The sequence below is a fragment of the Hypanus sabinus genome, chromosome 8 (assembly GCF_030144855.1).
Source record: "Hypanus sabinus isolate sHypSab1 chromosome 8, sHypSab1.hap1, whole genome shotgun sequence".
Taxonomy (NCBI): Eukaryota; Metazoa; Chordata; class Chondrichthyes; order Myliobatiformes; family Dasyatidae; genus Hypanus; species Hypanus sabinus.
The window spans coordinates 163319304-163341465 of record NC_082713.1 but is presented as its reverse complement, the minus strand read 5'-3'; the positions used below and the strand labels follow the sequence as shown (position 1 = coordinate 163341465).

General features: G+C 41.3%; 1 protein-coding gene across 27 annotated transcripts in view; it reads left to right on the top strand.

The window, feature by feature from the left end:
* The first annotated feature begins 986 nt into the window (after positions 1-986).
* The window catches only part of LOC132398672 (ras association domain-containing protein 9-like), a 209731-nt gene continuing 188555 nt past the window's right edge, over positions 987-22162 (top strand). For 12 of the 27 annotated variants that reach the window (XR_009513749.1, XR_009513757.1, XR_009513754.1 and 9 more), the window contains exons 1-3: positions 987-1369; positions 8238-8351; positions 8805-8956. Coding sequence is in view for 1 of the 27 variants with exons in the window: in XM_059978423.1 (XP_059834406.1) it covers positions 1247-1369 (123 nt within the window). In the remaining 26 variants the exon portion in view is untranslated. Of the gene's footprint in view, positions 1370-1397; positions 2004-8237; positions 8352-8804; positions 8957-19552; positions 19623-22162 lie in introns of those variants that run through there. The other 15 variants (XR_009513765.1, XR_009513763.1, XR_009513761.1 and 12 more) reach the window with 13 other exon arrangements.

The window sequence follows — 22162 nt, the reverse complement described above, 5'->3', positions numbered from 1 at the left end:
GCATAATATGTTTCATGATAATTGATGGAGGGATGGGAACCTGGGCCTCATGCCCTGTGCATGCCTAGTATTAATTTATGCTAATTACAACAGTTTGTACTGCAGGCGTGAGTAGTCAGGGTTCTCACATTTTCATTTGCAGGACAGAAGCTCCACTTGCACATCAAGTTTCACTATATTCTGTATACCTGAGCAGCTTGACAGCCAGACGCTAATAAATAAGAAATGTAAGATCTTGTCACCTATAAAAATACATCAGGTCCTTTTGCCTGCACAGAAGCTGCCCAACCTGCTAAATGTTTAGAGCATTCCGTTTTCCGTTCCATCTGTTGTCTCTCTTAGCAATAATCACTTATTTGGCTTTGTAGTATTGAGTATATAACGCTGTAAGAATTGTGACATGCGCCTTGCATCTTGCCTTATATATTGCAATAGTGTTGGAGAATTAGTTTCCAGAAATCTCAATCTCTCTCGCTTTCTCTCTCACTCCCCCTCCCACCCCCCCCTCCCTCTTTTCTTATCTCTGTAATGAGGGCGAACAGGGAAGGGGGTGAGACACCCCCTGTATTCGTTTAATAAACCTACCAGTATTTTAAATGGCCCCTGTTACACATTCCTCCATCGGTCTGAACTCTACCCCGCCCTCAGCCCTGTGTGGAGAGCAGTGCTTGCGAAAATCCCGCTGGACCGGTCACTCCGTGGCACCGTCCAGCAGATGTCACTGCGAGGCAACCTGGAGAACCAACTCCCGCTGCCAAACTCCGCTTTCCTGTTGGTAACTAACAACAAACGCGGGCAGTACACTGCACACATTTCCCACAGACTTGGTCACAGCAAACCGGAACTCAAAAATGAGGTTCTAATGAAATTTGAAAATATGTCTCGTACATAAATTAAGCAATTAAAAAAGCCCCAAGAATTTGCAGGATGCAGAAATACAAGAGACACAGCATAATCCACTAAAAAGTATTTTGTTCAATTGGAGGGCGTGGAGCGCAGTCAAAGGCAACTTTATAACACGATTTCAGCTCAGTTAGATTTTGTGTCCCTGATTGACAACCTCTGCCAGCGTTCGTTTACAATATTGTAGGGCTTGCGATGGGTTTAAACTGAAAGTTTCGGGTGTGCTCCATAATGAATGTTGTTTTGTATTTCAAGCAGGTGGGAGGTTTTTTTTTCTCTCTCTGGTGTGGGATCGTGCCAAACCGCTCACTCGGCATCTCCGGTATTCAAAGGGTCACAATTAATGAGTAAGCCATCAGTGGAATGGAATTCATTATTTGAAGGAAGCTTTCCGGGAATGTTTGTTACAGACGCCGAATGCTCGCCGCTTGAAGGAGTTACTAAACTTTTAGTCGAAAGCAGCAAGGTAAAGTGAACTTGTCCAACAACCTATGTATCTCCCAGAGAGGGTCGGGGTGACGATACGGCGCTAACAAGAGTATGTGATATAAATATTAGGCAGTTCGAAGGAAGAAATTTATTTACTATAATGGATGAGATGAGTGGCTATTGTTGATGCATCGTTTCACCCAGTGTGAATTTCAACCAAAAAAAGTCTTTACAGCTTGAGAAGGGGCAATGGGAGTGGTATTTGCCTAACGTTGTAATGTTACAAACTATATTCTCTGCGTTGAATGCCAAGGTCACTGTGGACAAGGGGCAAGTGAAGAGGGGTTTGAATACCGCCCTGCCCATAATTATTAGCATATTAAGAATGCACGCATTTGCAGGTAATGTGTATAAACATGTCCGTGGTAACCATCCAAAAGCGATCAGATGCGAATTCCTACTCTCACTAAAAACACACACACACTCGTGCTTGTTGGAAATATTCTGAGTTCTTGGCGTTTGCGTGGCGAACTTTTCGAGAAGTGGTTCAGGTGAATGGCTGAAGGTGTGGGCAAAGACATTACCGGAAAGTTTATTACTAGGACGATGTGGGCCGAATGGCCTGTTTCAGTGCTGTAGTACTCGACGACTCGATGACTCCGAAGTTAACGGTGAGTTTCGCGGTGCTCACCGGCAGCGCTTCCTGGCCAGGAGGTGGGAGATCAGTTTTCAAATGCGTGCCTCTTTAACTTTGGCCTCCGCAAACCCAAAAGAACGACCCCTTCACCGTCACCTGCCCCTTGATCGGAGATGACGTTATTAGATTTGTGTTGCTTGTGACAATTAAGGGAGCCGCTTCCATACTATTTATATCAGAGGGATGTTGGTTATGGTGTGATCACTTCTGGACACTCTAACCCAGGAACAGAATTATGAATCTGTGCAGTCTCACTCCTACTCTGAAACTTGTTCCCAGACCCAGTCACACTTAACAATTAAAGCAATTGTTTTTCCTTGCCGGGTATTTAAATTCTTCCCCTTGACCTTCGGTGTTTAAGTTGACTACTCTTTTTTTTCCTCCATTCACAAATGCACGACATATGCCGGTAAAATTAAACCTGATTCTGAAACTGATTTTTCTATCTTTAACTTGTTTGGAAACTCCCTTTGCCATCCTATTTCAAACAAGATTAAATAAGGTTGAAAGGGTAGGGAGGAAATTTACAAGGAAGTTGCGGGGACTGGAGGGCCTGAGTTAAAAGGGAAGATTGAGTATGACTTTTGTTCCTTGGAATATTGAAGATTGAGAGGAGATTTGATAGAGGTAAACAACATGCTGAGGGGTAGAGATAGGGGAAATGCAAGCAGGCCTTTTCCACTGAGTTTGGGTGGGATTCGATGGACCAGGCTTCACTTCACAGGCTTTAGCAGTGTATCAGATGTTGAAGGGTGTGAGGGAAGAGCAGTTACTATTACAAGCGAGATGGTGTCAAAAAGCTGAAAGACTAAGGGTACAAAAATCACCCAGACCAGATGAACTGCACCCTGGGGTTCTGAAAGAGGCAGCAGTAGAACTTGTAGAAAGGATGTTTCCCATGGTGGGGGAGTCTAGGACAAGAGGGCATAGGCTCAGGATAGAGGGGTGTCCATTTAAAACAGAGATGCAGAGAAATTTCTTTATTCAGAGGGTGGTGAATTTGTTACCACAGGCAGCTGTGGAGGACACATCATTGGGTATATTTAAGGCACAGCTTGATAGGTTCCTAATTGGACATGGCATCAAAGGTTAAGAGGAGAAGTGCAGGGAGTGGGGCTGAGGAAGGGAAAAACAACATCAGCCATGATTGAATGGCGCAGCAGACTTGATGGGCCCAAATGGCCGAATAGTGCTCCTATTTTTTATGGTCTTATGAGCTACAACATGAGGTCATGGGTTAAGGGTGAAATGTAAAAAGTTTAAGGGGAACATGAGGGGAAACTTCTTCACTCAGAGAATGGGGAGAGTATGAAACAAGCTGCCAGCGTAAGTGGTGCATGGAAGCTTAACTTCAATGGTTAAGAGAAGTTTGGATAGATAGGGTTATGGAGGGCTATGGTCTCAGTGAAGATAGCTGGGAATGGGCAGTTTAAATGGTTCAGCATGGTCTGAATGGGCCGAAGGGCTTGTTTCTCTGCTGTGCTTTTCTATGACTGTATGACTCTAATTTGCATTGATAAATTGTGGGACAACCTAAAGATTATTTTCTTACATATTGGGGGGGGGGGGGCTGTGGAGGTAAGTACATGGGAATGTGTTCAACTTTCTGAAATACCAGCGTGGTGTCCTTGGGGGGAAAATCTATTGTGCAGGAGGATACTGTGAAAAACTCAATGAAGCTAAAATTTTGCTGCTATCAAAAACCAGATAACATACAGGTATAAATAATAGACTAAGAATATATTAGCATTTTGTCTGTATTATTGCTGAGGAAGCTAATGTTTAATTTTGAGATAAGACAAAATGGCATGTTCAAACCTGTTGAAAGTGGCCCCTTGTTAACATTATTCCTGTAAAGTAATGGCCTGGTCAATATTTACTTCTAATATAATACACATCACTTTTCTGATGTTGATTAGTGAATCTAAAGAACAGAACATTTATGTTTATGTTTGCACTATCAGTACAGTTCACAGTATGTTTGCACTGCAACCCCAGCACAGATCAAGAGGCAGGTAGATGCCAGATGGAATTCAAACCAGGGGAATTGAGGGTAATTTACTGACTAAAAAGGTACTGCAGATGCTGGAAATCTAGAGCAATACACATAATGTGCTGGAGGAGGTCAGCCGGTCAGCATCCGTGAATGGGAATAAACAGGTGATATCTTGGGCTGAGACTCTTATTCAGGAGTTAAAAAGGAGGAAGAAGTCAGAACTAAGAAGATGGACGAGGGGATGAAGAAGTACAAGGTGACAGGTGATAGGTGAAACCAGGAAAGGGGAGGGAGGGAAGTGAAGAGCTGGGATGTTAATTGGTGGAAGAGATAAAGGGCTGGAGAAAGGAGAATTTGATAGTCTCCATGGAAGGCCACGGAAGAAAGAAAAGGGGAGAAGCACCAGGGGAGGTGATGGGTAGGTAAGAAGAGAAATGAGAGAGGGAATAAAGAATGGGGAGTGGTGAAGAAAAGGGGTTTAATTACTGGAAGTTGGGGAAATTGATGTTCATGCCATCAGGCTGGAGCCTGCCTGAACGGAATATAAAGCAAGTGAGGGAAAGCTAAAACAATAATAAGAGCAAGTGGTGGGATACTGACAGATCATAGCACATTATGCTGAGATGCATCCTAGGAAATATCATTGGCGATGTGACCTGGGGTCATTGGGTGTTTTGGGTCTTTCCACATCAGGCCCTCCTGCTCAGCTGACCCAGCTAAGTCTGATCAGGCTCTGGCTTGTGTCCCAGCAGCCCTCTAAAGACTCGCTCAGCAGCCCATGTGATGGTCTTGATGGCTTTTTTCTTTGCAACCGTATAACGCCAAGGGCAGGATAGGTTGTGAACAGTCAGCAGACCCTCTACACTACATCCCTAAGGGCTCGCATCATGCCCGCACTGCTCTACCAGGAACCTTGGAGTACAGCCCAAGATTATGGGGTAGGCAAAAATGCTGGCCCAGATGTTTAATAAGATCATAGAACCATTGCACAGAAATCAGCTGTTTGGCCTACTAGGTCTATGTGCAATTTTAATTCCATTTAATTCCATTTTATTCGCACGACTCTTACATCAATGTCCCAAAAATTCCATCATTCACCTACATCTTAGATATAACCTATAGAGATGCCAATTGGTTGGTGTCTTTGACTAGTGGTGTTCCTTAGGAGTCTGGGTAGGGACAGATTCTTTTTACGTTATATGTCAATGATTTGGATGATGGAATTGATGACTTTGTTGCAAAGTTTGCAGATGATACAAAGCCAGTTGAATGGGCAGGTAGCTTTGGGGATGTAGAGAGGCTACAAAAGGATTTAGACAGATTAAGAGAATGGGCAAAGAAATGGCTGATAGAATACAGTGTCCAGAAGAGTATGGTCATGCACTTTGGTGAAATAAATGAAAGGGTTGACTCATTTCTAAATGGAGACAAAGTACGAAAAACTGAGGCGCAAAGGGACTTGGGAGTCCTTGTGCAAGATCCCCTAAAGGTTAACTTGCAGGTTGAGTCAGTGGTGAGGAATTCAAATGCAATGATAGCATTCATTTCACGAGGACCACAAAAAAAGCAAAGTTGTAATACAGAGACTTTATAAAGCACTAGTGAGGCCTCACTTGGAGAATTATGAGCAGATTTGGGCCCCTTATCTTAGAAAAGATGTGTTGAAAGTGGATAGGGTTCAAAGGAGGTTCAGGAAAATGTTTCCAGATTTGAATGGCTTGTCATAGCGTTTGATGGCTCTGGGCCTGTATTCACTGGAATTCAGAAGAATGACCTCATCGAAACCTATTGAATGATGAAAGGCCTTGATGGAGTGAATGTTTCCTATGATGGGGAAGTCAAAGACTAGAGGACTCAGATTCAGAATAGAGCGGCGTCCTTTCCGAAAGGTGATGAGAATGAATCTCTTTAGCCACAGAGTGGTGAATCTGTGGAATATTTTGCCACAGGAAGCTGTGGATGCCAAGTCTTTATGGATATTTAAGGCAAAGGTTGATAGATTCTTGGTTGGTCGGGACATGAAGGGATACAGAGAGAAGGCAGGAAGTTGGGGCTGAGAGAAAAAAACAGATCAACCATGATGAAATGGCCTAATTCTGCTTCTATATCTTATTATGGTCTTATTGTGCTTAACTGCAGACCTTTGAGATGTTGAAGGAAACTGGATCTCTTGAAGGAAACTTATGCAGACACAAAGACAACATACAAAGTCCATACAGACCAGACCCCTCTATTAGCTGTGCTACTGCACAGTCCCTCAGCCTCACCTGAAGTCACAGTGAAAGTGAATAAGATCATAAGATTTCGGAGCAGAATTAGGTCATCCATCCCATCATCTATTTCATCATGGCTGATCCACTTTCCCTCTCAACCCCAATCTCAAGCCTTCTCCCTGTATCGCTTCACGCTCTGACCAATCAAGAATCTGTTAACCTCTGTTCTGTTTCTATGACTCTTACATCAACATTTGATCACCTTTTCAAGCAGGCTGAAATATTTTATTCAGAGCACTATATTTAACGTTCTGTCACTTTAAGATGGTGAGACTATCAGTATAAGCCTTAACAGGCTGCTGTGGAATTCAATTTGGAGGTTACTTTCCTAATTGTGGCCCATGTGTAGTTCTTTACTGGATGTGTGGCACTATGGGACTTAGCTGCTAGATGAGAGAAAGAAAATCAATTGCTCAAATTGTAGTTTCACGGAATTGAGACCATTATTTGTGTAGGGAATGATATTTGCTCTTTAGTTATCTAAATATCAAAATCTGCAATTAATTTGAAGTGTCAATATGCCATACTGAACAATAGAATTTGGTGTTATTGGATTTAGATAGTTTATTTGCAATGGATTAGTTATACCAGCTGGTTGACTCAGCAACAACCTTGCACTTAACGTTAGTAAGACCAAAGCACTGATTGTGGACTTAAGAAAGGGTAAGATGAGTGAACACACACCAGAACTCCCAGAGGGATTAGAAGTGAAGAGAGTGAGTAATTTCAAATTCTTGGGTGTCAAAATCTCCGAGGATCTAACCTGCACCCAAATTATCGATGCAGTAACAAAGAAGGCACAGCAGTGGCTTTATTTCATTCAGAGATTGAGATGTCATATGTCACCAAAGAAACTCACAAATTTCTACAGCTGTACTATGGAGAACATTTTAACTGGCTGCATCACTGTCCGGTATGGGGAGGGGGGCTTCTGCACAGGATCAAAATAAGCTGCAGAGAATTGTAAGCTCAGCCAGCTTCATCACGGGCACTAACTTCCATTGCACCCAGGACGTCTTCAAGGAGCGATGCCTCAAAAAGATGCTATTCATCATTAAGGACCCCCATCACACAGGTTATGCCTTGTTCTCACTGCTACCAGCAGGAAGGAGATACAGAAGCCTGAAGGCACACATTCGGTGATTCAGGAACAGCTTCTTCCCCGCTGTATTCTGATTTCTAAATGGACATTGAACCCATGAATACTACTTTGCACTAAATTATCTAACTATTTCATGCATATGAGTGTGTGTGTGTGTGTGTGTGTGTGTGTGTGTGTGTGTGTGTGTGTGTGTGTGTGTGTGTGTGTGTGTGTGTCTATATATATATATAAAATATTGTAATTCAGTTTTTTTTTCTTTTATTATGTATTGCTTTGTACTGCTGCCACAAATACTACAAATTTCACAGGATATGCTGGTGATATTAAACCTGATTCTGATTCTGATTCTAATTAGTTATGTATTCAGTATTTGAATGGATGGCCAAGTTGCTTTGTTGATGTCACCTTGACCATGAAGGCCTGCAGTGGTACAGAGAGCAACCTAGTGGCAAAACCCTTAGTGCTGCTGCTGGTCGGCTCCAGCAACAGGAGTCCTATTCCAGCCTCAGATGTGGAGATTGTGCATTTTGATTATGAATGTGTGACTTTCTCCCATGTGCCGCAGTTGCTACCCACTTCCCAAAGAGCAGCTGGTTGAAAGGTTAATTAATTATTGTACATCATCTCTCGTGTAGGTGGGAGGAAAGGGATTCAGAGGGGAGGGGGTTGGTTGTCGGGCCTGTATGTGAGAGAATAGGTTATTGGGAAATATGTGGAGACATGGGACTAATGGGCTGAGAACTAACATTGATTCAGTCAGCCAACTGGCCTCTTTCAATGCTTTAGAAAATGTGACAAAAATAAGAAGTTCCCTTCCAATTTTTCTTTTACTTTCAGGATGAGCATGAAGATGAAAAGACAGACTGCAGTAGACGACTTTTAAGTTTCTTGTAACCATTAAATATCTGAGATTTGATAGAAGCATACAAAATTATAAGGGCTCTGGATAGGGTAAGTGCAAGGAGGCTTTTTTCTACTGAGGTTGGCTGGGATTACAATTAGAGGTTAGGGGTTAAGGGTAAAAGGTGAAAAGTTTAAGGGAGACTTTCAGAGAGTCATGAGAGTGTGGAATGAGCTACGGATGCAAATGGTGCATGCAAGCTTGATTTCAACATTTAAGGGAAGGTTGGATGTGTACGTGGATGATAGGAGTATGGAGGGCTATGGTCGATAGGAATAGGCAGTTGAAATGGTTCAGCGTGGACTAGGTGGGCCGAAAGGCCTGTTTTGTGCTGAATTTTCATATGACTGGATCTGATCATTGACTTAGGTCCTCGTAAACAGGACAGTGTTTAATTGTTGTCTGATCAAGGTGTCAGTGACTGAAATATTAGCTCTTTATCTCTTTCCACAGATACTGCCTGACCTTCTCATTAACAGCTACACTTTCTGTTTTTGTTTCAGGTTTCCAGCATCTGCTACTCTCCTGTTATGAATTTTCATGCCTTCCATGCGCAACCCTTTCATAAGCATCCAGAGTTCCTTGGATATGTTGCCTTATCTTCCTGCAGGAACACATTGAACACTTTTGGTTGAGGAGTGCCATTGAGATAAAGGTAAATACCAGAAAACCACATGATTTAATTGCCCTTTAAAAAAACATACTCTGATAAAGCAAATAATAGTTTATGACTAATAAAGCACCTCCAATATTATTGTCAGGCGCCCAAATTAAAAGCTAAACGATTGGTGACAACGTCGTCCTTAGAAGTAATTAATAAGCCTGGGCTGTCAGAATTGACTTTGAAGAATGCAGTTATTTACAAAGGTGACTGGCTTGAGCAGCAGAAATCTGTGAAATGGCAAGTCTAGAGGGACTTGCTTTCTGGTACAGAGGACTATGAAATGTATAACTCTTTTATCAATTGGAAGGTATTCATTTTCAATTGTTGCAGTGTTGTGTCACCAGAATCAGATTTAATATCAGCAGCATATTTGTTGTCTTTGCAGCAGCAGTACAATGCAATACGTAATGAAAAGCCTGAATTATAGTAATATGTATAATAGTTAAATAAGTAATACAAAAATGGAAATAAAAATTAGTGAAGTAGTGTTCGTGAGTTTAATATCCATCCAGAAATCTGATGGCAGAGGGGAAGAAGCTGTTCCTGAATCATTGATTTGTGCCTTCAGGCTCCTGTACCTCCTTCCTGATGGTAGCAATGAGAACAAAGCATAGCTAGGTGATGGGGATCCTTAATGATGGACACCACCTTTTTGAGGCATTAGTCCTTGAAGATGTCATAGATACTATAGAGCCTCGTGCCCATGATGGAGCTGACTAAGTTTACAACTCCCTGCAGCTTATTTTGATCCTGTAGCTGCACCCCACCCACACCAGAGGGTGATGCAGCCAGTTTGAATGATCTCCATGGTACATTTTTAGAAACTTGTGAGTGTTTTGGTGACATACCAAATCTCTTCAAACTCATCATCAAATATAATCGCAGTCTTGCCTTCTTTGTAGCTGCATCAATATACTACTGGGTCCAGGTTAGATACTCAGAGATGTTAACACCCAGGAGCCTCTGTGCATGACTGTGGAATGATGCAATGTAGAATTTTGCAATGATGAAATGTATGAGCCTATCTGTGTTGGCACAAGGGACTAGGGAAATTCTTCACTTTCCATTTTACCAAAAGCTTGTTCCTATAGTCCTCTGATATCCACACCTGCAAAACAGCATTCTTTAATCAGACACCATCCATACTGGATAACCTTTCAACAAAACAATTCCAAAATTCTACTATGCCTCTTTATCTGGACTATTTTAACAATGAAGCAGCATCCAGATATATGCTCTAAGGTTATATTTGTCAGCTAACAGCGTTAGACCATAAAGATCATAATATATATAGGAGCAGAATGAGGCCATTTGTCCCATCGAGTCTGCTCCACCATTTCTTCATGGCTGATCTAGTTTCCCTCTCAGTCCCAGCCTCTGCTTTCTCCCCATATGACTTCATGTCCTGACAAATCAAGAATCTATCAACCTCTGCCTTAAATATATATATGTAATGACTTGCCCTTCACAACTGTCTGTGGCAATGAATTCCACAGATTTGCCACTCTCTGGATAAAGAAATTCCTCCTCATCTCCACTCTAAATAGTCATCCTCTGTTCTGAGGCTGTGTCCTCTGGTCTTAGACTCTCCCACCATAGGAAACTTCCTCTCCAAATCTACTCTACTGAGTCTTTCGACAAGTTTCAATGGCACATTACCCCCCCCCCACCTCCATTTTTCTGAATTCCAGTGAGCAGATCACTAGAATCTTCAGATCTTATCCATATTTGGCCTTACCAACACGAAATTACATTTTAAGGGTTTTTTAAAGTCATGTTAATAAAATTTGACTGGGTTAAATGTGAGTAAAATCCTTGATTTATTCATTGGAACTAATGTCAGTTTGCAAAACACATGCTCCAACCCTGAATGTGTCAAACCAGCCCATCTACTTTGACCTAATAGAGATTACATTGCAGATTTATAATGCTCTGGTTAGGCCACAGGTGAAGTATTGCATGCAGTTCTGGTTACCTCACTATTGGAAGGATGTAGAGGCTTTGGAGAAGGGGCAGAAGAGGTTTACTAGGTTGCCTGGTTTAGAGGGCGCGTGGTATCACAAGAGGCTGGATAAACTTGGGTTGTTTTCTCCCGAGTGCCGGAAGCTGAGGGGAGATGTGATAGAGGTTTGGAAGATTATGGGAGGCATAAATACAGTGGACAGAACGTATCTGTTTCCCTGGGTTGAAATGTTTAATACCAGAGGGCTTGCACTGAAAGTGGGAGGGGGTAGGTTCAAGGGGGATGTCAGGGGTAAGTTTTTTACTCAGAGAGTGTAATATGCTGCCTGGTATGGTGGTAGACACAAATGCTTTGGAGTCTTTTAAGAGTCGTGTGGATAGGCACATGGATGTAAGGAAGATGGAGGATATGGACATGGTGTAGGTAGAAGTGATCACTGTTTGGGTGTTTTTGATTTACGTTTTAGCTGGTTCAGCACAATATTGTGAGCTCAATGGCACGATCCTGTGCTGTACTCTTCTATCTTCTATTTTAGGGGTAGGTAACTGGAAAATGATCCAAGTAGGCCAGATGGCTGACCTTGCTGATCATACATTCACAGGAAGCAATAATAATAATAATCTACCTTCCTTCCAATCAGTGGCTTGTAAGTCAGTGAATGGAAGACTAGGGGTGAGTAGAAAAGACCATGGCCACAGTAGAATTCAATAAACAACAAGCAGGGTTCAATTCCCACTATTATCTCTAAGCAGTTTGTAAAATATCGATGTGACCGTGTGCCATTTCCTCCAGGTGATCCAGTTTTCCTCCCACAGTCCAAAGACATACCGGTTGGTCAGCTAATTGGTCATTGTAAATTCTCCTACGATTAGGCTAGGATTAAATTGGTGAATTGCTGGGTGGTGCAGCTCAAAGGGCCAGATGGGCCTACTCCACACTGTATCTCAATAAATAAATATTTTCCCATACAGGCTTATAGTGTTGTTGTAAACACCTACCTGAAACACTAAAGAAGTGGCAACACGAATTCACCTGTGTGAGCAAATTTTTGCATGGTTTCAGTGCTGCAGTGCAGTTTGAATATGTGTATTTTCTCTAAACTAAATAACGTGGGTGTTGGACAGAAAATATAGAAATACTTGGCAGGACAGGCAGCACCTGTGGAGAGGTTGCAAGGTAATCACTTCACATCAATTAACTTTCACACACACATCACCATACACAAAATGCTGGAGGAAATTAGGCGGCCAGGAAGCAACTAGGGAAAAGAGTAAGCAGTCATTGTTTCAGGCCGAGGCCATTCATTAGGACTAGCTAGTTGCTGTGCCACTGACCTCAATTTAATTAAAATGCCGTTAAAGTGGAAGCTGTAGTGCTAATTGAAATAAATAATCAGAAATCCATGTGCCCTGTTAATCTTTTGCCCAGAGCTACCAGGAAAGTGGAGCACTTCTTGGGCATGAAGTTTGGTCATAAAACATTCTGACACATCATATCATGAATACAAACTGTAAATAGTTTAATTTCTCTTCTGGTAACTGCATTTCATATTTTGTCATTTTACTATTAAATGACGAGTCTCAGATTTGTATTCTGTATACATACTTTGATTTGAAATGTACTTTGAATCTTGAAAAATAGATGTAAATAAGCAAACCTTTGATGAAATTCTAAAAGTAGCAAACAGGTTCAGTTACAGACAAGGGAGTTATGCATACAGAATTGTCAGCCTTGAAAAATATTTCCCAGCAACGCAGATTCTTTTTTTTTGGGCTGGGTCTCCAGTTGTTGGGCTTGTTTTATTTTTTTGTAACTACTTTTGTTCTTCCCAAGTGACTGCAGCTCACATAAATCATAGCAAGTCCTTTCTACATTTTTTGATCCACCCACCATGATTACTAGGCTTTCCTGCATTCTTGGCTTTCTCCGTCCAGCAGGCATTCCCAGCCGATTTGGTTGCTGCTGCGGTACACTGCATCCTATTCATTCTGACGTTGTCACTTCTCGTCAATTCTAACCCACCCAGCACTGCTCTGACCCCACCTAATTAATTTCCATCCTGCTTCTTCACTCCAAATCCCCAGTCCCCACAGAATAACTTCCTGAAAGCCTTTTCCCACTTTTCGTTTTCTTATCAGCAGCTGTAATGTTTCACTTTTCACCAACAGCTCAATCTGCACTCCTGGCTACAGGAGAGCAACAAAAATGTTTCAAGCATGATTTATGAGAGGGAGGAACAATAACCTGAGAGGTGACGTTTTAGAATGGAGGACAGAGATGAAAACAGCAGCAAAACTAGTCAAACAGAAATGGGGCATGTTGATAGAAAAACAGTTAAAGACAGACCAGAAAGTTTTTAAGACTCTAAGACATAGAAGTAGAATTGGTCCATTCGGCCCATAGAGTCTGTTCTACCATTCAAAAACGGCTGATTTATTTTCACTCTCCTGCCTTCTTCCCATAACCTTTGACGCCCTTACTGCAGAGCATATCTGCTTCTGCTTTCATATATACCCAATTCCTTGGCCTCCACAGTTGCCTCTAGCATTAGATTCCACAGATGTTAAACACTCAGCTTAGATCTTTATTCAGCCTTGACTCTGTGATGCCCACAATGTCATACTTGCAGATTTCTAACTGTGCTACGTGATCATCTACCTTATTTTGTATACCGTGTGCATTCAAAATTTAACTCCTTTTGTCCTGTATTCACCACCCTTTCTAATTTTGTCTCCATGTTGCTTGAAGTTAAATTCTTTTCACTTTGTAAACTTTTTGTGTTGTTCTTTATTCTGGAGATTTCAGTGCCCTCTCCTACACTCTCCTTCCCCTTTACTGCACCCATAATTTTCCAAACTGTTGAACCCAACCCTCTAATATTTAGCTTAAAGCTTTTGTTATGCAATTAACCAGGACCCTGGCCGCAGCAAAGTTCAAGTGGACCGTGTCCCATTGCAACAGCTCCCCCCTTTCCCAATATTGGTGTCAAATGTCTCACAAATTCAAGCCCACTTCTCCCATGTCAATCTTTGGACCATGCATTTGATCTTATTAACACAGGTTTTTTGGGGGTACAAGTTTACATTCAATGCCAGAGATTTTTAATAAGTTTTATCAGCTCAGCACAAAATGAATTGACAAGTATAAGATTCTGATGCTAATTGGAATCAGGAATGGAGACATTGCTCGTGCAAACTTCAAAGGGAAGAGAGGAGTGTTTCTTTAATGCAGAGATATCATGATTTGGAATTCATTGCTCCTATACTTGGTGAAAACAGATTCAATAAAATCAATTGACATTGGGAATTGCACATAAAGTGGCAGCATGATAATTTATTATTAATATTTCTTTCTTTAGCGTTTGCAGTTTTTTGCCTTCTGCACTCCAGTTGAACACCCAAATTGTGTGGTCTTTCATTGATTCTGTTACGGTTTTATTCTATAGATTTATTGAGTATGCCCACAAGAAAATGAATCTCAGGGTTGTATATGATGACATATATGTACTCTGATAGTAAAAATTTACTTTGAACTTCTTTAGCTAGAGGATAGTGAATCTTGTAATGATGATTGTGGAGGCCAAGTCATTGGGTATATTTAAAGTGGAGTTTGATATGTTCTTGATTAGTAGGAGTGTCAAAGGTTGCAAGGAGAAGGTAGAAGAATAGGGTTGGGAGGGAAAATAAATGAGCCACAGAGGAATGGTAGAGGAGACTCAATGAACAGTGAGCAGGTCCTGAACAGCCTGCGTTATGTTTGCACTTCGGAGGCCTTGATCTCCATGAGGCTGGGGGTGAGAACATCTAGCACACTTTGACAAACAATCAAGGACAAATATTGACGAAATGTTTTGCTTCCAGCTTTCAAGATCCTGACATTTACAAAGCCAACCATACAACAGTTTATATCAAGAGATTCTGTGACCATGAATTCATTGTTTTCTCACCTTCCAGCATGCTTGACCAACTGACCATTCAAAACTGATCTGCTCGGTCAATTTTTTTGCTGTTTAAGGTGAACATTGAAAACTTCTGGCAATTTACCACAGTCAAGCTAATTCACAGAATTTCTCTTCATTCTAGCCCTCGTGCTTTGGTTCTGTTCCAATTTCGCCCAATCCCGAACCTGAGGCGCAGGAGCAGGTCACTTCTCTCAGACCCTCAAGCCTGCTCCATTGTCAAATGAGATTTGATTGTCACCTCAATCCCATAGTTCTGCTTAGCCCTGGTAATCTTACTCTATTCATTATTAAGATTCTATTTTTATCTGTTTCCAACATTATTCAGATACTCTGCTTCCACCACCTTCTGAGAGACTTTCATCTCCAGCTCATAGACTCATAGAACACTACTGCACAGAAATATGCCCTTTGGCTCATCTAGTCCATGCCAAGTTATTAATTTGCCTAGTCCCATCTATCTAATCCAGAACATGAACTTCCAGACAACTTCCAATCAAGTACAGGTTAAGATGTGTAAGCGTGTACCAAACATGTGCAACAGTTCCCTGGTAGTCAAAAAAGCTAAGAAATCTGACTAAAAACATCACTAAAAATACTTGTTTGGAGGTAAATTGTGTTAAATTATCACCACAAACAGTGAAGGGGTGTGCCGTGGCGAGACAAGTTTAGAGGATGAATCGATGCAACTGGAGTTCTGATGCCCGTACAACTGGTCCAGGAGCAAGGTTGGATTGCTCTGGGCACTGAGCTGATTTGAAATGAAGAGTTTGATAGCAGCTTCGGGCTGGGTGACAAAATCTGGGCCCGGAGTGAGTCGCTGGGCGGCGTGGACTAGACCCGTAGCCTTTTGCAGCAGCAGTGCCTGAGTCCTAGTGCGAGGTACAATGTGCTGTTTAGACAATCTAAACACCGTCCCAGGTCGGACACGAGAGCTGATATTGCTCACTCTTTTTGATGTTTACTCTTCTCTCTAGCACACTGGTGCCTTTCACTGTGTTGTCGATGGGTCAATATAAATGCCAGCTCAGATAGACTGGAAAAACAGGGTGTCGGTCAGTACAAGAGCCAATTTTACTCGTTCTCCACAATGGTCATCTCCATGGTGCTGAGACTGCCCCGGCTGTAGAGCCTCTACTCACTGATATGATGAACTAATAAGTGAGGCTTTGGGCCTACTCTGGGTTGCTCCAGGGTTGGATCTGAGGGTTTATTATTGGTTCACAGTGCTGGAGTTCGCTTCAGCTGTTTGCATGGATTGTGTGTTTTTTCTTTCTTTTGCGCATCCTGCTTATTTTCAATTTTATTCCTTTTTCCTTTAAGTTGGGTTCTTGTGGGTTTCTTGCTTTATGGCTACGTGTGAGCAAATAAACCTCAAGGTTGTATAATTTATACATCCTTTGATAATAAATGTACTTGAATCTCACAGTACCTATCCAAGTTCCTCTTAAATGTTGAAATCAAACCCTCACCCACCACTTCCTGCTGGCAGCTTGTTCCACACTGTATTGCATTGTAATGCTGCTACTAAGTTCACAAATTTCACAACTCAAGGCAGTGATAATAAACCTGATTCTGATTCTCTCACCACCCTCTGAGTGAAGAAGTTTCCCTTCATGTTTCCCTTGAACTTTTCACCTTTCACCCTTAATCCATGATCTCCGGTTGTAATCCCACCCAGTCTCGGTGGAAAATATATTCAGCAAATCTGCCCACATAGTTCTCTGGGATGAAGAAATCCATAGATTTATCACTGTTGAAAGATGATCCAGAACTGGTTTGCCCACAGAAGGCAAAGAGTGGTTGTAGACGGGTCATATTCTGCATGGAGGTCGGTGACCAGTGGTGTGCCTCAGGGATCTGTTCTGGGACCCCTACTCTTCGTGATTTTTATAAATGACCTGGATGAGGAAGTGGAGGGATGGGTCAGTAAATCTGCTGATGACATAAAGTTGGGGGTGTTGTGGATAGTGTGGAGGGCTGTCAGAGGTTACAGCGGGACAGTGATAGAATGCAAAACTGGGCTGAAAAGTGACAGACAGAGTTCAACTCAGATAAGTGTGAGGTGGTTCATTTTCGTTGGTCAAATATGATGGCAGAATATAGTATTACTGGCAAGACCCTTGGCAGTGTGGAGGATCAGAGGGATCTTGGGGTCTGAGTCCATAGGACACTCAAAGCTGCTACACAAGTTGACTCTGTGGTTAAGAAGGCATACTATGCATTGGCCTTCCTTCATCAACTGTGGGATTGAGTTTGAGCTGAGAAGTAATGTTGTAGCTATCTAGAACCCTGGTCAGACCCCACTTGGAGTACTGTGCTCAGTTCTGGTCACCTCACCACAGGAAGGATGTGGAAACCATAGAAAGGGTGCAGAGGAGATTTACAAGGATGTTGCCTGGATTGGGGAGCATGCCGTATGAGAATAGGTTGAGTGAACTCGGCCTTTTCTCCTTGGAGCGACAGAGGATGAGAGGTGACCTGATAGGGGTATACAAGATAATGAGAGGCACTGATCATGTGGATAATCAGAGGCTTTTTTTCCAGGAGCGAAATGGCTAATACAAGAGGGCATATTTTTAAGGTGCTTGGAAGAAGGTACAGAGAAAATGTCAGGGGTAAGATTTTTACACAGAAAGTGGTGAGTGCATGGAATGGCCTGTTGGTGGTGGAGGTGGAAACAATAGGGTCATTTAAGAGACTCCTGAATAGGTACATGGAGCTTAGAAAAATAGAAGGCTATGTGTAAGCCTAGGTAGCTCGAAGGTAAGGACATGTTCAGCACAGCTTTGTGGGCCGAAGGGCCTGTATTGTGCTGTAGGTTTTCTATGTTTCTATGATAGTGCTCCTCATTCCTAATTTAAACTGGCAACCTTGAAGGGCATTACATGAGATATAATATCAGCTCATACTTTAATTATCTATATTACGGATACTATTTTTTCAATCTACATTTAATTTCTGAATTAACTAATTAAATTTAAAGTCCCTGTTCACTACAGTCAGTTTCAAACTCAGAGCTTGAAAATTTTCTGGATTTCTAGTTGGATTAAACAAGCAGCATTCTATTCAAAACATTCAGGTTTCGGTCGGATTGCCACATGCAGAAACAAATGGGAGACGATGTTTCCCCTCAGCTTCCTCCTCAAAGTCATTTGTACTTCACATAGGCTTTTGGTTACTGGTTGTTTACATCAGCCAAATAATTCCCTTCAGCTTGGTATTTTGAGGAGAATGGAAGTAGGAAGTCAATGCTGGCCATTAACATCAGGCACCTCAGCTGGCCTTACCATCTTTGCAAAATTACTTCAAATTGGTACCCACAAATAAGTCTAATTGGAAAGTGAAGAAAGAACCTATGATCCCCCCCTCCCCCCACCTTCCACATTTTACTACTGCGTTTTTGCTTATTCCTAATGTGGGCATGATTGATCCTAATGTGGACATGATTGTTCCTAATGTGGACACAGTGTGGGCATAATAGATAAGTAAAGTAGGATGGAACAATAACAGGGTTTGAAATGACCGAAGACACAATGGGAAAGAAAGAGTGGGTGGCACAGCATCCCCACAGCAGCAGTGAGCAAGGCTCAGTTTTGACCTCCAGGTGCTTTCTGTGTGGAATTTGTTTGTTCTCCCTATGACCCTGTGGGTTTCTGACTTCCTCCCACATCCCAAAGGCATGCAGTCGGTGGGTTAATTAGTCACTGTAAGTTACCCTGAGCGGTAGATCCTGTGGAGAATTTTAAAAAGGGTCAATCTAAGACAAGTGTAGGAGGTGGTTAATGGCCAGCCTGTCGTCTCTGTTGGCCAAAGGGCCTATTTCCATGGAAACACAAGAGACTGCAGCAACAAGCAATCTGCTAGAAGAATTCAATGGGCCGAAGAGCATCTGTGGGAGGGAAAAGTCAGGCATCAGGACCAGAAATGTCGACAACTTCTTTCCTCCCACAGAAGCTACTGGATCCATTGATTTCCTTCAGCATGTTGTTTGTTGACCCTGTTTCTCTGCAGTATGCCTCTCAAACAAATTGTGCAGGTGCTTGAAGGAAAACAGAGGGAAGATTGGAAGCTAAAGATTCATTTAGCTGCAGAGTCTAATAATTTAGATCACTTTCTCTTTTTACTCTTCATTCCAGCCAGGAACAGAGTCTCCCCAAATTCTAGAGTAGGAAGGTCAATAATTTCATGTGCTTTAATACACTTTAATTCTATATCTTTCAACTTTTGAATTGCAGTATAGGCCACCTTTGGATTACAATAATAGTTTCAGAAGAGATAAATGTTACTTTTGAAAATTGATATGCTTCTGACCTAAGGCTGGAGTTGCAGAAATTGCTAAAATTTCTACTCAAATCGCGAAGAAATTGTGGGTGAAGTCAGAAAATAGTTAGAATATGTCCCTGAAGGACACATATGAAGATACAAATGTATAAAAATGGCGAGAATGCAAACAGTACAACTATGAACAGGATCTTACAATTTCTCTCCCACCCAAGCCTTGGGATTCCCCTGGAGAGACAAAAATGAGAGAAAGAACTTCTGCTCAACTTATGAAGTACTCTTAAAAACTCTTAAGTACTCTTCCCTCTGATGCCATGAAGTACCCAAAATGTTCCAGGGCCTTCTAATCTGTTTACAACAATTCCACATTTTATTTTTACAGCATTATATGTACTCTTCCCATGGACTCCTTTTGAGAGTTTATAGGAAATCCACACTTCCTGCACACATTGGTAAGCTGCTCCAAAGACAAAAGCTCCCTGTGAAAGTATATTTCTAACGTTAAACTGAATTCTGCTGGTATACTGTATATTTCATGCTTGTGCTTCTCAGTTCTCGTTTTGCTGAGCACCTCAAGTTGCCTAGCTAACTGTTTAAGAACGCTTAGCGATCTAATTCCAGAAGTTTCAAACATCTTCTGTACGACATCTTCTATATCAAGTCGACCATTTGGAGTTTATGTAAAACGTCAGCTATGATCATAATGAATGGTAGAGCACTTTTCAAAGGATTAGCTTCTCCTCTTTCTTGTGTAAGGTCCTTTCCTGTAGCCAAGAGTCTTAAAATAGGATGTCATAATAATTGTCTTGCCTGTTTTGGGCTTGGTTAATTTCTGACGTAGGACCGAAAAGTCACTATAAAATTCCAAGTGCAAGCACTCCTAGTAACACTTTAACATGGTTTCTTACTTCTTATCCCAGCACAACTAACTAAATATTACCTCTAGAATCTTCCCATACCTTCTTAGAGAACAAGCCTCTGAAACCCAGAAGCAAAAGAAGTTCTTTAAATCCAATCCCTTGTGGCACTGTGAACTTGATCTAAATGAATAGATTTCAAAATCTACATCTCATTTCCTTTAGCGTGCCCTAGCATTGTCAATCCTTTTCAGAAACTAAGGCTAATCACAACAGCACATTTCAAAATGTCATTTTTATTTATAGGTCTATTCAAATAATAAATTGGCACCTTCAAATTTCTGAAAACCAATTGTTCCAGTCTAATTTGCTTGGAGGTTATTTTGATGGTTCGCAGTGTACCAAAATAAGACTTGCATTTATGACCCAATCTAGAAGCAGTGAGTGTTTGAAAATACTTGGTATGTATCTTTCCTTAGAAGTCTTCAGATTTGACATGACATCTAAAACTTCAACAAACTTCTTCAGATATGTAGTAGAGAGTATATTAACTGGCTGCCTCATGGCCTGGTATGGAAACACATAGGAACATAAGAAATTGGAGCAGGAGTAGGCCGTCCAGCCCATCGAGCCTGCCCCGCCTTTCAATAAGATCATGGCTGATCTGTCTATAAACTCAGCTCTATCTACCTGCCTTTTCACCATAACCCTTAATTCCCCTACTATGTAAAAACCTATCTAACTGTATCTTTAATACATTTAGTGAAGAAGCCCTCAACTGCTTCCGTGGGCAGAGAATTCCACAGATTCACCACTCTCTGGGAAAAACAGTTTCTCCTCATTTCTGTCCTAAATCTTCTTCCCTGAAACTTGAGGCGAAGTCCCCTAGTTCTAGTCTCACCTACCAATGGAAACAACTTTCCTACTTGTATCTTATCTATCCCTTTCAAAATTTTGTATGTTTCTATATGATCACCAATGCTTTTAAATGGAAAATCCTACAGAAGTTAATGGATTTGGCCCAGTACATCGCAGGTAACACCGTCCTAGCCACTGAGCACATCTACCTGAAAAGCTGTCGTAGAAAAGCAGCAACCATCATCTGAGATCCCCATTGCCCAGGTCATGCTCTTTTCTTACTGCTACCATCAGGTAGAAGGTACAAGAGCTTCAGGACTTGCACCACCAGGTTCAAAACAGTTACCACCACTCAAACATCAGGCTCTTGAAATAATGGAGATAATTACACTCGTCTCATCATTGATGTCCCCGGAACCAATGATCTGACTTTAAGAACACTTTATCTCATTACTTCAAGTTCTTGTTAATTGATGCTATTTATTTATATTTGCATTTACTGTCTTCTGGTAGATCTTTCATTGATCCTGTTATAATTATTATTCTATAGATTTGCTGAGTATGCCCAAAAGAAAACTAATCTCATGTTTATTTATGGTGATATATATGTACTTTGACCATAAAAGTTACTTTATTTTATTCATCAACAATCAATGTCTTTAAATGCCTAAACTGTCATCTCGTTTCTTGAACATTCTGACATGCAAAGTGAAATGCCAAATTAAAGCATAATTGTGCTAGAATTTTCAACATTGTGTTTTGTTTAAAGAATTACCTTCATCACAACAAATCAAAGTTTTAATCATAAGTAAGGAGGGTGTATTTTGAGCATGTCCATCACTTTTAAATGTTTTCAGCCGTGATAATAACGGAGAACTCAGTGGACTGAACTAATTCTGCTCCCATGTCTTATGGTCTGGCGTAGCAAAAGTATCGTGCATTACTTGCTGATTAGCTAACTCAAAATGACCTGATATTCTGGAAGGTCCACTATCACAAGCTAATAATCTGGTAGTACGTCATGTTATTGCCTCATATTCTGACAAGTGTTACCGGCATTCTTGGTTGCATTTGGAGTAAGTATTTTGAAATTAATAATTAATCAATAATTAATGGACTTTAACTTAATGTTAATTGAATATTATTCACACAATTCTGTTCATGTTTAACTTTTGGAGAGGATGAGAACAAGCAATAATGGATACATAGATTCTAAAGTTCAATTAGTTATAATCAAGGGGTTTTTCATACATGCCAAGAACTTGGCATAGTAAGTT